General features: G+C 38.8%; 1 protein-coding gene across 4 annotated transcripts in view; it reads right to left on the bottom strand.

Annotated features, from left to right (window-relative positions):
• Positions 1–14,094, bottom strand: part of SEC24C (SEC24 homolog C, COPII coat complex component) — a 36,796-nt gene that overhangs the window by 11,288 nt on the left and 11,414 nt on the right. For 2 of the 4 annotated variants that reach the window (XM_064716326.1, XM_064716328.1), the window contains 9 exons: positions 12,853–12,994; positions 11,813–11,991; positions 10,161–10,601; positions 8,737–8,867; positions 7,532–7,600; positions 5,716–5,827; positions 4,766–4,893; positions 3,198–3,336; positions 1,153–1,268 (listed from right to left, as the gene is read on the bottom strand). In XM_064716326.1, coding sequence (XP_064572396.1) covers positions 1,153–1,268; positions 3,198–3,336; positions 4,766–4,893; positions 5,716–5,827; positions 7,532–7,600; positions 8,737–8,867; positions 10,161–10,601; positions 11,813–11,991; positions 12,853–12,994 — 1,457 coding nt within the window. The remainder of the gene's footprint in view (positions 1–1,152; positions 1,269–3,197; positions 3,337–4,765; positions 4,894–5,715; positions 5,828–7,531; positions 7,601–8,736; positions 8,868–10,160; positions 10,602–11,812; positions 11,992–12,852; positions 12,995–14,094) is intronic. The other 2 variants (XM_064716327.1, XM_064716329.1) reach the window with 1 other exon arrangement.

Below are 14,094 nucleotides of genomic sequence, written 5' to 3'. Positions count from 1 at the left end.
CCACAAGCAGCAGTTGTTTCTTAAACTCTCTCTCCTATCCTTTTCCAACTAACAGACATAGTATCATACTATGTTTGAAATGGACTGGTATTAAATGCCCTGGACTGACTTTACCATTGACCAGAGAAAAACAGTTACAACTAAGTAATCCATTTATATGACTAAGCTAGATTGGAAAAGTAGACAGGGAAGATTTCTGCCAGTTCTCAAAACTTTGGACTCTGACCAGACTTGTCATAGGTGATCCCATGAATATAAAGTAAAATATTTTCTTCTCCAAGGATTACAACCTTTTCCTTCTAAAAATCAGGCTTTCTTTGGGAATGAAAAATTTCTTTTAGTCAGTAGTTTTCTGAAGTCTATAGGTCACACTGAAACATGTACTCAAAACAAAAGCAAAACATAAGAACTCTGAAAAAAGCTGTGAAGATCACATCTTGGTTGATTCGAAGTTCTTCTTATGCTGTTAGAAAATAATTGGACTCTTGCTTAACTCAAAGTAAAGCAGAGGCATTAGAAGGCAACCAGTATCAACTCACAACATTTAGGCATCTATTTTCTCAGCGTAATATTTCAGGAGAGATATAAGTTGCTTTAATAAATATCTTGCACATAGTTTCCCTATTCCTTAGGAGGCAATAATTTAAGTCTTTATTTAAAAGCAAAACAGCTATGAAATATACATTTCCACACTTTTCTTCTGCTTCTAATCACTACAGCTGGATTTGAAATGGAAGATCAATAGGTAAGGTCTGCCTTGTGGAACAGGCGGCACATCGCATAGTTACTAATGTACTTGCATTGAACCTCTCCTACAATTCCCTTTTCTGCCAAGGTCTACTGCACAAGAATCCCTTCTGCAGAATTCCTAAGGTAAGTGCAGCTATAGCTGCTTATATAGCTCCAGAAAAAAAAATACAGAGACAGCTATTACATTATATTATGCCATGTGTGACTGGGACCTCCACTGGTTTTGTAAATAAGCAAACAAGCATGTAATTTTTCACAATAAAGTGGGCTGGATTAATGCTGTTAATTATCTCTGCCAGCTAGAAATCATCCCCAGATAATTAATATCTTTCTTATTTCAAGAAAATAGTCTTTTTACTTTAAAAGGAAAATAAAAAGAGCAATGAAAACATACTACTGTACCTTGCAATAGTCAACTGTTGCTAGAAACTCGTATGAGCCCAGTGATAACTCAGGTCGGTCATAGAAATCGACTCGCTTTCCAGTATGATCCAAATGTTGGAAGTAGTGAGGTGGAACTGGGAAAGGAAAAATCCTTAAACTCAGTGATATGCCCATAATAAACACTGTAACTAGAGAGCCAACATGACAACAACTGTTTCAAACAAAACTCCAGGAAAGTGAACTAGCACTCTGAGCTAGCACACAAGTACTAAAAATATTAATACAATTTAAGAATATCATTAAAGCAAAACAATACAATCTTATTCCAGTTTGTCTCATGCACCAGACAGCACACAGGATAGTCACTGTTACACTTTTCTTGAATCTCCTTTCCATTTCATATCAGAACCATCACTACATTACAGTTTTAGGATTATTCTGAAGGATCTAGTCCAAAGGAAAAATAAAATCCCCCCATATATGTAGTAACAAATTACTTAAAAGAGAGTTTGAGGCAAACTACAGGCTAGAGCATTACTGACTCAAGTCAGGCTTACTAAAACACTGAGCTCCTTATTTTGCCATATAAGTTAGTTTCTCCTTCCCTTCCTGTGCTGCACAAGAGTCAAGCCTCCAGCCACTTTTGCGTGCAGAGACTCCCATTGTCTATTCTGATAAAAAGATTAAGTCCTTCTTATAGTGGATTAAGGAGGAGCAGAAGTGCAACCACATGCCCAGAACCCAATACTTTTGTGCTGGTACAAAGCATAAGAAAATAAAATGGGAGTTAAGCTAAATTTTTGCCTACAAAACTCAGCTGTAGAAACAAAGCATTTTCCTTGTGCCCCAAGAACTACCATGACAGACACTCCCTCGTGCAGAACTGCTCGGGTGACAAAATTTATTCCAGCTATAGCTGAGCTGTCTATATAATCCTATATAGCTGTCTATACAGCCCCAGGGGAGATTAAAATGAGATTACCTGGAATGATAGTATTCACCACATTTAAACTATTCTAAACATTCCAAGTTTCAAAAGTTGAAAAGAAAACAAAGTGATATCATTAAGATTACATATGAGCTTTTATCACTCTTGTAAACATCCCATGCAAGCTAATTTGGTACTTGCAAAGAAGAAATACCTCATGGTATTTGCAGAGAAAACAAAAGTTGTTATTAAGTTTTAGGTACAACTACATCGTGTTTTCACAATATTGCTTTCATCAGCAGTGTCTCAGCATCCCTCCCTTTTCTGCCTCTGCTCAATTGTTACAGGTACAGCCCTTCATACAGCTGCTGAGTGAGCAGGACAGGGAGTGTATGCAGGCAGAAAATCACCAGACAAAATTGGTTTTTAAAGTTGGCCATTTCTAATCCCCATTTTGGTTAGTACAAACAGTTGTACAGCATAACTGAGGTGGTAAGAATAGTCCATTAAAAGCCATCAGTGCTACCAAATGGAACATTGAAAACATCATCATAAGATTTGTTGTACCTTACTTTCCTCTGTGCCTTCAAAACAAATCTACAAATGTCATGCTATGAGCAGCTCATTGTGACTTCTGTTTAAAAGGAAGCATGTTTTGTAGTAATTTAGAAAAGCAACTAATATTATCTGGCCTGTACTGAACACTCTTATTCAGCTGTAGCAGATTTAACTGCAATCTCATCTCAAAGGAGTGTTAGTGAGACAAAAAAAGGCTTTGTGAGAAAAAAAATAATCCTAACACATGCTAGACCTATATCTCAGCCTGTTAAAAGACCCTGTACTTTTGAAATACCCTAAGAAAATACAATAGACTTTTAAACCACCACACATTATGCTACAAATACCTCATATTAAAAATTTGCTACAATACTACAACACATAAACACCTTTTCGAACACAATTTCAGAACTGAACACTGAACATGCCTTCCAATAATTTTTTACAAGACTAGACACATACTAAATCACAGTATTCATTATAAATGATCATAACATGATCAAGACTTATTTGCTTGCATCTTGTTCAAAGACCTTTCCAGTAGAGCCCAGAGAGGCATTTCCAGAAGAAACCTTACCCTCAGTGACACAGCTGCAGAAACAACACTGGAACCTCCTTCCACCTTCAATGAATTGCATAAAAGGGCACATGTAAGCTTTGCACCTATTGCATCGGACAGGACCGGATTCTCCATGGTCTACCAAATAAGGAAGGGTCTGTGGAAGCAAGGGAAAAAAACATGAAAAGAAAGGTCTCATGCTGATGAGAAAGTTTTAAACTTTGCATTGTGTAGTCATTGCTATCTCCCTGCACACTGCATAGGATTTGGCATTTGGCAGCTGTGGGAGAGTGTAGGGATGTGAGAAGCCTGAACAAGTATTTAAGTGCTTTTCAATTCAAGCCCTAGCACAGCAGTATTCTGAGGGCTAGAGTCATTAATGGGATACCCCACCTAGCTATGTAAAGCTTCAGCTCTGTTTACAGTGCTGTAGCTCTGAATAGCTGACTCTGCATCTGTTGGAAAGGCCCCTCCACAGTGAGTTTGCCCTTGCCATTAAGAACTCCTAAGTACTAGAAGCTGACTGGTCTCCAGGGCAATTTTCCAGTCGTAGCCTTTTTTTTCTGGACACTATAAGTGTTTGTTCAAAGTTTGTTCAAACAACTATTATTTGTAAAGTGTCTCTAAAAATGTGTAACTCTACAAGCCTCCAAGTTATCAAGTAAGATCTTACTCTCCTATTGTGGTCCTTTTAAACTTCAGCCACAGATCAGTTTTATCATAAAGCAGTTTTTTAAATTCAAACCATAGTTTAGAGACACAAATGAAATGCAACAGGAGAAAAGCACCCTTAAAAGACCAGAGGAAACTGCTTTCCTCAGCAGATGCTACACTTAGGTTTAACAGGGCACAGAACACTGCAGACCTACGTATTCAAATTTAACAACCCTGTTTGTCTTCATGTCACTGCTCCAAGCAGGCTAACACTACACAATAGCCAGAGTATTCAGCCTACTTTAAAAAATGTCAAACTCTGTAAAAGTCTCTGAGCTTTCACATTTTCAGCAACCAAACAGGAGTGGATAAAAGGCTCAACAGCCACACATTACACCTAGAAGGAAACAAATGCTAAGAGATAAAGGGCATGCTGAGAAATACAAGTGCAGCTCAGCAATGCTCAGTGTTTAGTGCTGTTCTATCATCCCACACAGTGCCGTGCATATACATGCATATAAGACAGCCAAACCAGTGCTGTTCCATACATTCCCATCCAATTTCACAACCTGGCATTCTAGAAAAGACTTAATACCTATGATTAGCAGCTATTTAAAGACTTTAGATTAAGAAAGAAATGGAGATCAGCTGGAAGTGTACACCTCTGCGAGCACCCTAGTATTTTGGTCACTTAGTCACAGTGCTTGACAGCTTCTGCAAAAAAGCTGAAATTATCATGGCAGTCAAAATACTAAATGTTTGGAACATAACATTCTTCTGCCTTACAGAAGCAGAAGCTTCTGCTATCACACGCCTGTTGGCGAATCAATGTTTACCTGGACTCCTTCACCTCAATATGCTTCTAAACAAATGTGCTGAATGCTGACACCTGAGCGTGCCCATGGCACACGTGACCCCAGCACAGCTCTCACCTCCTCCGGCGGCAGAGTAGCCAGCGGCTTTATGACAGCAGCCAGGGGAACTTGGGATTGTTTGGCCATGTCAGACGTGCAGGGAATATTGTAAGATGTGCATCTGATGTAGCGGGGGCTTGCATTACCTGGGGAACAAATATAAAAGCCCCACAAATTTCAGTACAAATTCAGTTCATACTCAAGAACAGAAACAAAGATACCTTAAGTTGTGTCGTTAAGCCACACACACTATGAGCTTAGCTAAATATTGTTTTAATCTATGGAAAGCTTGAATTCCCAACAAAATACCTCTTCATTATTAATTATATATAATAAAAGACCTTAAAACAAATGAACCTATGAATGAACAAATGAACCCTGTCAACCTAAAGCTATAAAAAAGCATTTTTGTTTCATATATTCACAGACTAAAACATAATGTAGACAGAAAACTCTACGCAAACATTTCTACTGTTTCGTTTTGTAATTTGGGCTGAAGAGTAAAATAATTGATTATAGAATCAGATTCTGAAGTTTTTTCTGGAACTTCAAAGCTCAAAAGAAGTTTCAGCAACTAAAAGACGAAATATCTTTTCTCTACGGAGCCCTCAGACCTATTTACATCCCTCTCCATTTAAAAAAATACAGTTGCCAGTTCAATTCTAATGATGTTGCTAGTAGATTTCAGTTCTTAAATGTTTTTTATAAAGCTCTACAGTAGAGGCCTCATTTGCTGCTTTCTGGTACCTCTGCTAATGCTGGTCCTACGTATCTGCCTTGGAAAACATTTTTTACCTAGAAATTGGTTACAAGCTACCAAACAATGATGAGAATCTAAACAGAGATCAAATCAACACAGGACTTGAAACTAAGCTTCTGTTGGTAAAACACACGTTTCCTTTAAAGACACAGTTTTGTCATTGATTCTGTGTTTTGTTTGTTTGTTTAGGAAAATAAAAATAGTTTACCTTGATCCTTGACCAAGAAATTTGTAGTAACAAGAGGTGGGACCTGCCCTCTCACTCCAGTGACAAATGGTTCTGACCCACGGTTATTTCTGTCATCTTCAATCACTTGAATCTGTGATGGAAAATACCATGTTATTATGTGGAGGCTTGGTTTTAAAGTAAAATAATAAAAAATCTCTAAGGCAGTAAAAAGGGGACCTGAGGCAAACACTACTATCTCTAAAAATAGAAGAGCAAGTAAATTTTGTCAAGCAGTCACCTCTCAGTTTGATTTCAAATAGTACTTATTGACTAACAATAAATTACAAGCTGCAAACAGTATTTTTCCCCAAGTATTATTCTTAGTAGCAGCATATTTTGTGTTTTAAAGTCTGACCTGAACTCATAAAAGCCAAACTCAGACCAAGAAAGGAATTTTTTTTAGGTATTCCCCTGTACAGTTCTAGTCAAGTAAGAATTAGAAGCTTCTGTAATCCTCAAGCTGAAGTCCCATAGGTAATCTGGCCTTTTCTTTCCATTATGGTCCCACTGTTTCCATAGTATGCCTTTATTTCTAACCACTGTAACTCTGGTCTAAAGACAGATGGCTTGCAAGGTGGAAGTCTTCATTACTTTGTGGTGCTCAAGGGTTTGTGATTTGAATTCTACAAATGTGGAAAGTGAAATTTCAATAGACTTGTCAATGAATCAAACTTCAAAGCCCGTAAAAATCTTAAATTTCTTGGTATTTCAAATTCTTCACAAGTGCAAATTTGCTTAAGATAACAGAAATGTATTAAATAGTTTGCCTTAACAAAAATATTCACTGACCTTTGTAGCTGTACACAGCTCAAACTACATTTCCTTAGTGGCAACTGAATGAAAGAATTAAAGCTAGCAATCATTCTTCTGCTCTTATTTTGCCATCAAATACACCTGCCTTTGCCTAGAGCAAATTCTGAGATTCAGAAGTTAGTATGGCAGAACTTCCATCCTCTCACTACAGATTGCAAGCAGAGAGCCTCCCATAGCTTCAGTGACTACTCTAGAATAAATGTAGTCCCATTACAGAAGTCTACAGGCTGACTGACGGTGATCTCACCACTGGTACCTGTTAAATTATCAACTTTGACTACATGAGGAAGCAGTGACACAGGGTAACAAAAACCAAAAGGTTTTTTTTTGTCTTCCAATCCAAAAGGTAGCTGCTTTTTTCTTTCTTTAGATAAGATTGTCCAACATAAACATTAAATTTTCAAATTCAAAATTTAATGGTTATGCATGAGCACAGATAATGAGAGAATGTTTATAGCTCCCCACGCTTCATACTAGAAGATTTGTATCAGAAATTAACATTAAAAAAACTCCAGTTCATCTGCAATTTTAGAACTCCAGAGCACTGGCCCAGTACTGGTATATCAGCAAGAAGAGTAATCAAATTCTGATCAAAACACAGTAGAAAACATGGCTACAACAGCTCATGCTGTGTGCACACTGACATGAGACACACATTGTATGGGCAACTACACAACTGGCTTACATTGAAAATGCCAGCTGGAATCTGGTGAAGGCAATAGCCTAAAGCTCAAAGTGAAGGGGAGACATTCTTCATGATCTGTTTCTGAAACACTGCTTTCTATTGCCTCACCATTCATCACAGTAGATTTTAACAGCCTCATGTGGTGTAATGTTACTCATTTTGATAAGGCAAGCAGAAGACAGCAAGGAAAGGGTAAAAGATTAATGATGGAGGGTTAGCAAGGTGAAGTTCAGGTTTCAGGCATGCACAGATGGTCACCAACACACAGTCTACAATTGACATATATACAGCACTTACTGGACTAGGAATTGCATCTGGGTCTATTCTGTGCCTGGGTTTCTGCTGGGGTGGCAGCTCATTAAGTTGCTTTTTTTTAATAAGAAATAAAAAGTATAAAAAAAAGAGAGAATAATAAACCAAAAAGTAACAGCGTTACTTCTCTCGACCCAAACCTGTAGCACTGGAATTAGATAGATTTAGATACTGGTTCATGCAACAGGACATCAGCTTCTGCAGCATACACTGATCCCAAAACCAGTCTTGCCAGGATATTGGGCTTGGCTCTGAACACCTTGCTAATGAAGGCAGTGGCTCACCTGCTAATTTTGGTTAGAAACTGAGGATTTATGCTTTAAGAACATGCTAACATGAAGGCAACTGACACAAGCCATTTGAGATTTCATTTAGTGGAAGAGAGGCACACAAGCAATTAAAGACTTGTATTCTATGAAAAAAATCCAGTAGTAAGCTTTACATAAACCTGGAATCTAAATAGGGAATCTTTTTTAAATAGAAGTATCTTCTGAATAACATCAGTTCTGATCTAAATCAAGAATACATTATTTCACAGTTTTGAAACAGCATCAAGAGCAGTGGAAGGAACAGCACTCTAGACTAGTGGCAACAATACCACCAGGCTTAATACTACTCAGCGTTGGTAACCATTACATATAACTGCTTATCCTGTCTCAGAACCTCCACTCTGAAAGACAATCCCAGTTTGAGAAGCTGTCCATATTTGACTGATGTAGCATCATGACTTCATGACCCAAAAAAACACAAACCAGCTTTTTGACAGATTATAGGAAAAGCACTACAATCACCTCCTACTAACCATACTTCAAACATGGATCACACAGTTCACAGACTGTCACCTCAAAATCCGAAATTAGTTCACCTTGGAAAGTCATTATGTAAGAATACAGAAATGGAGAAACATGTTTAATCAAAGCCCTCAAAAGATATCACAGTACAAAAAAGACCTGAGGAATTAGAGCAGTGATTTCCATATGCAGTGCCATTCTTTAGTCACCAAGAAAAATACTGCCTCTGGGCTTATTCATCACAGAAGACTGAAGGTGGGTAGGAGAGAGAAACACAAGCAGGAAAACAAACTGATGTTCCTTGGAATGAGAAACCTGTTTTCAGCTTTGCTGTTTGTCAGCTGTCCTATGCAAAAACACTACAGAAGAGTTGACACAGGTAAGAACAAGCAAGCTTACAGGGCTAGGAATGGAATCTGGATCCAAGCGTTTTGGTGGAGGTGGTGGTCCAGGGGGACTTCCATAATTTGGTGCTCCTGGATAGGCTCCTCCATAGTTTGGCTGGGGACCCCTCATCTGTCCAAAAGAACCTTAGCAAGAAAAGAACGTAAATATCAAACAGTGCCTTAATACTAGGCCTTTCTTCATTTGGCACTTCCATTTCCTGCCACTATTAAAAAAAAACCTTCAAGAAAATTAAAGTCAGGTGCTTTTCAGTTAATTATGATTAAACATATTGATCACAGTGTTTCAGCTTAGACTGGTACATCTCTATCAACAATCCATTAAACTGATAGATACAGTCCACAAAACTAGACTCAAGGAAACAGAGGCTTTTAGTCTGAACTCTATCAGCTCCACCTCAGTCCAAACCAGCACACTACTGTAAGTAGTTTCAGAGTTTGTAATGGTTGATTATAATGCACATTAAGATCCTGCACTATGAATATTTACCTGCAGAACTGTCTAATGGAAAGTGCACACAGAACAGCTAAATAAGTGAGTGGATGATCCCTAATTCTTCAAATTAAAGATATGCAAGGAGTTCCCTTGGGCGGTTTTGGCTTGTTTGAAACCACGGTAATAGGCTATGGTGTGATTTCCTCTTTTGTTTTGTAACTACCTGAAGCTATTTCATATTATTTTACACCATTCCAATCACTTGGAAGAGCATGATTTAACCCATTAGTATTTTTACAGTTCATAGGAATTTTAACAGATATTTTTAAGTAATTTACCTGTCCAGCTGTGCAAAGCTGCATGGGGCATGGAATTCTCAGTGCTAACATTTGCACATGATTACTTTATCCCAGCTATCTCTAAGTGTTATTGATTAAAAACCAGCCAAAACTGGTTTTAATTCAGAAAGCTTAACTGGTCTTTTAAGATGCGCAAGCTTCTATAAGGGAGAAAAATACGATTATGCAAATTCAAGGAGAAAACATAGCAACTCCTTTTTCAACGTTCAACAACTCCTTTCACACACACTGCATATGCACAGTGGCCACAAATTTTAAAAATATAAAATAAGGCTTTTCTGTATTTCCAATGTCTATTTTTGAACAGGTAAAGTTGCAGACAACAAATTGGAGTCCATAATAAAATCCTGATCACAAATTCTGGTAGTATTATGGCACTAATTGCTAAACACCTTTTTGGCCAAGTAAGCTAAAATTTTTTTAGTTACATTAATCTGATTAAAACCTGTATTATAAAATACCTTAGAATGACACACAATATTATCTCAGATATGAGCACAGGGAAATAAGAAGGAAGTTTTAATGTGCAGCCAGGAGCCCATAGGTGACAATGTGGAATCTAGTTCTCAGTTTGTACCATACAGAGAATACTTAACTTAAAATTCCTATACTAGGAATACTCACCATTCTGCTGCATTTGGTATCCTGGCTGAGGAGGATGAGTGGGAGGAGGTGGTCCATGAAGACCACTCATGGGAGGCCCAGGGTGCAGCCCCGCCATAGTTGATGGAGGTGGTGGTGAGGACACATGATTAGGCTGGGAGGATGGTGGTCCAGCAAGTGTCTGCCCAGGCAGTGGTGGGCCTGGCATGGCAGGTGGCCTTGGAGCACCTGTGGTAGGAGGGTAAGAGGAAGGTCCAACCCCTGCAGAAGGAGGAGGTGGGGTAAAACCAGGAACTTGAGCAGGCAGGCGCTGAGTTGGTATTGTCTGACCAGGAAACGGCGGCTGGGCCACAGGAAGAGCCTGGGACACACTGGGAGGAGGGGGCCCTTGGCTCGCACTGTAAGGTGTGTAGAGACCAGATCCCGTCGCACTAACGCTTCCTGAGACCGGAGGAACCGATGCTGGGGGACCCGGCAAGAAAAAAAAAAGATACAACATCATTTTCTTCTATCCTCAAGACAATTAAGATGCAAGAAAAACACATTTGCTCCAGATCACCTGAGTAAATCTACCACTTTCTCATCTTCAGATGAACTTGGTACTGGCAGAGATAAATCCTAAATGACCATTCTCCTAGATTGATCAGAAAGCTGAAATTCCTTCAGTGGATCTGAAACTCAATAGTTCTTTCATTGCTTTCTCTCTCAAAGTCTGAGCTACTTATTTTACATAATCAAAATATATTTCAGGATTCAGGGCCAGAAAAAAAAGGACAAAGCCAGGAATATGCAAAACATGAACCACCACAAGTCTATCCATAGATTTTCTGAACTAAGTTTCTGTCTTAAACCCCACACTCAGTGGGAGCCTGTAGATCAAGAATGGTTTTGAGCTTTGTGGTTTTAATAGCATGAAACTAGCACCATTTGTATGTAGCACTGTACTATTTCTGAGAATAATTTTTGACAAATGTGCTGCCAAAAGGCCAAGGAAATCTGTATCCCCTACCTACTCCTAATTTTCGTATAAAATCTGTCTTACAAGATGCTTGTTAAAAAGTACTTTAGCAAAACAATTTTTAAATAGTCAAACCAGTTTACACATAATAAAACCAAAACTCTAGTCATCAATTAAAAAAGTCCCCTAATCTACAGCAATGAGATTGTAGAACTAATACTATAGAACAAAAAGTATCTAAATTCAGTTTCTACTGTTTAAGTGAGTGTCTTCTTGACTTCTAGCAGAGCCCTGTACACAATCATTCAGAGTATTTTCAGCCCTTTGTGATTTACATTTACAGGGCCCTTTTTCCCTTTTTTTTTTGACTGGGCTGTCATACAACAGTGGCAAGACATGTGGAGTTTCCAACAGGTGATTCAGGGGTAGACTCTTCAGTGTTTCACAAGACTCACCCAGTTGAGGACCAACGCTATTACTCTCCTTTGTTATCCACGTCCAGCAGTGCCAGCACTGTTCCCTGCAATAGTCTCAGTCCTGTTTTCCCCATTATGACCTTATTAGTTAAGAAAACTACTGCTTACTATGGCAGACATCAACACCCAGAGAATTCCCACAACCATATGGTAATGAATCACTGACAAGGAAAATCTTTTATGAAATTACTAGCAAAAATGAAAATCAATGGCACACTTCAGTAGCCAGGAAACCTTACCATAGCCCAGTCCAGCTGGGGGAGGAGCAGAGGCTGCAGTAGAGCCAATTGTCATCCCTGCCATGTGATTCCTGAGCTGCTGCACGCTGCCTGGGGGGGGCCCATATTGCTGGAACGTGGATATCTGGCTGACAGGCGTGGGTGCTGAGCCTGGCAGGAACGGCTGAGAAGCAGGTGGCCTGAGAGGAAAGATGACAAACTGAGTGATTCCTCATTATAGAAGAAGTTACAATTCCCTGTGCCTTTTAAAATTGTTCTAGCACATAAACACTATCTGGGTCTCAGATATTTACATGAAACACTGTGGCTCAGTTTTGGAAAAAAATTACATATTCTGCCTGTATCTGAATACCTTTCTCCAAACAAATAAACAAATAAATCTATTAGCTCTTAAAATACAAATTCTGGATTTTTATTAATTCCATTTCAGTTTACACAACAAATCAGAAACACTGCATAGAGTCTATAGGGTGAGCAACAGCAAGGCCTGCACAGCTATGTAAAAATGTTGTGCCACTCAAAACATTTGAACTCTCCAGGACTATTGCCACTTTCACCACAGAGGTAATGGCAGTATCTTTCTGGAAAAGAAGTTGAAGAGCCTTAGATGACAGCAACTCATCAAGGGATCCATAAGGGACAGAAGAGGGCCCAGAATCAATACTAAGAATGTATTCAGTAAAGACTGACACAAGCTCCAGAGATCATTTCACACTGCTGAGGAACAAATACTACAGTTGGGTGGATGCAACTGAATTTTTTAGGGGAAAACCAAAACCACAAAGGATGTCTTAGGAGGAGAAGAGGTTTTCATCATTGACATCTGCTCACATCCTTTCACAAGTTTTTCATCTCCAGATATACTCACTGTCTGATGAATACCCCTGTGGCAAAACATTGCTTCAAAACCGTAACAAGGAAAAAAGTCAATGTCCTACAAAACTCCAAAGTACTTAGTTTGATTCAGATCTAAAAAGTCTAGACCTAGCATGAGTATGCCAAGGTGGGATTTTGTTACAATTCACTCTTCTCATATGCACCTCTGCATTGGGGCTGCTGAGGCTGGAATTCCATTCTGCACATCTCCATGTTCAAACTGACTGTATGCCACGTGGCCAGAAGGATGAGATGCTCCAGAGGCTGGAGGAGGAGCTCCAGATGTTGGTGGGGCTCTTAATGAACCTACAAACATAAAGAAAAAATATTAAATTATCACAAATTATAGAAACAAGGGCTTGAACCAACTACCATGAAAAATTCAAGTGCAGAATTGCTATAACAATAGTCCATGAGCAACAAATAATTCATGCACAAATATTTTTAGCCAGTGTCACTAGTTACCATCTCCACACAGATCAAGCAGAAAATATGTGCTGTGGATGGTTTTCAAAAGACAACTTCATCTTTTATGAAGAAAAAAAATTATCTCATCAGTAAGGTACTGAATCCTTTCCCCTCCAAGTCCAATTATTTTTATTTAAATCAAGAGTATTCAGTGGAATCTAATGTCCATTACAAGTCAGTATTCCCTGCCTCAAAGGTAAGCAGGCTGTGCAAGCAGATTCCATTTTCAAAATCTACAAGGCTTCCTGCATTTCTATACAGCATAATGGGGCCCACCACAGACCATTCTTTCCAGCCTCTCATGCTTGGAGGCTGACACAAACACATTCCCATCTTTCAGACTGAGCTGGTTCAGTCACAGCCCAAATATATTTGCCTCAGAAACCAGTCTTTCCACAGACCACAAAACGTTGGATACAATACCAGCAGACAAACTGCACTTTTTACTTCCAAAAAAGAGCATATCAACCTCCCTTTTAATAAAACTATATTAACAATGCTGGTAATTAGAACAACTGACCATGCCTGTTAACCACCAGGGAACCTATTTCACATACAGGGTTTCATTAAGCACAGATGACTAAAAGTGCCCTGTGAGACCAGGCCCACACAGACACATTCTTGTGTCACTCTGACAGTGACTGGCATGGCAAGTTTCAAAGGGATTCTGAAACGTTCTTGTGAGGAATCATTACAAAACAGGAAATAAGGGGAGCCATTTCTCAATTCTACAGTACCATATATACCCTAAAGCATGAGGTTTTAACTCATATATTTTATCTTATCTGCTACATCCAATTCTTAGCAAACCTGGGATGAAAATTCAAGGAAGGAGTTAACTAGACCTTGTATGAATAACTGATAATTTTTCTTGGGTTTCTTTATTTATTACTAAACATCCTGCTGTTCTTCATTTTGAGACAGGATTTAATTACTCC

Source organism: Zonotrichia leucophrys, chromosome 6 (assembly GCF_028769735.1).
Source record: "Zonotrichia leucophrys gambelii isolate GWCS_2022_RI chromosome 6, RI_Zleu_2.0, whole genome shotgun sequence".
In the NCBI taxonomy this organism is placed as follows: Eukaryota; Metazoa; Chordata; class Aves; order Passeriformes; family Passerellidae; genus Zonotrichia; species Zonotrichia leucophrys.
Note: the sequence above shows the minus strand (reverse complement) of the source record. Positions and strands in the feature narration are given on the sequence as shown.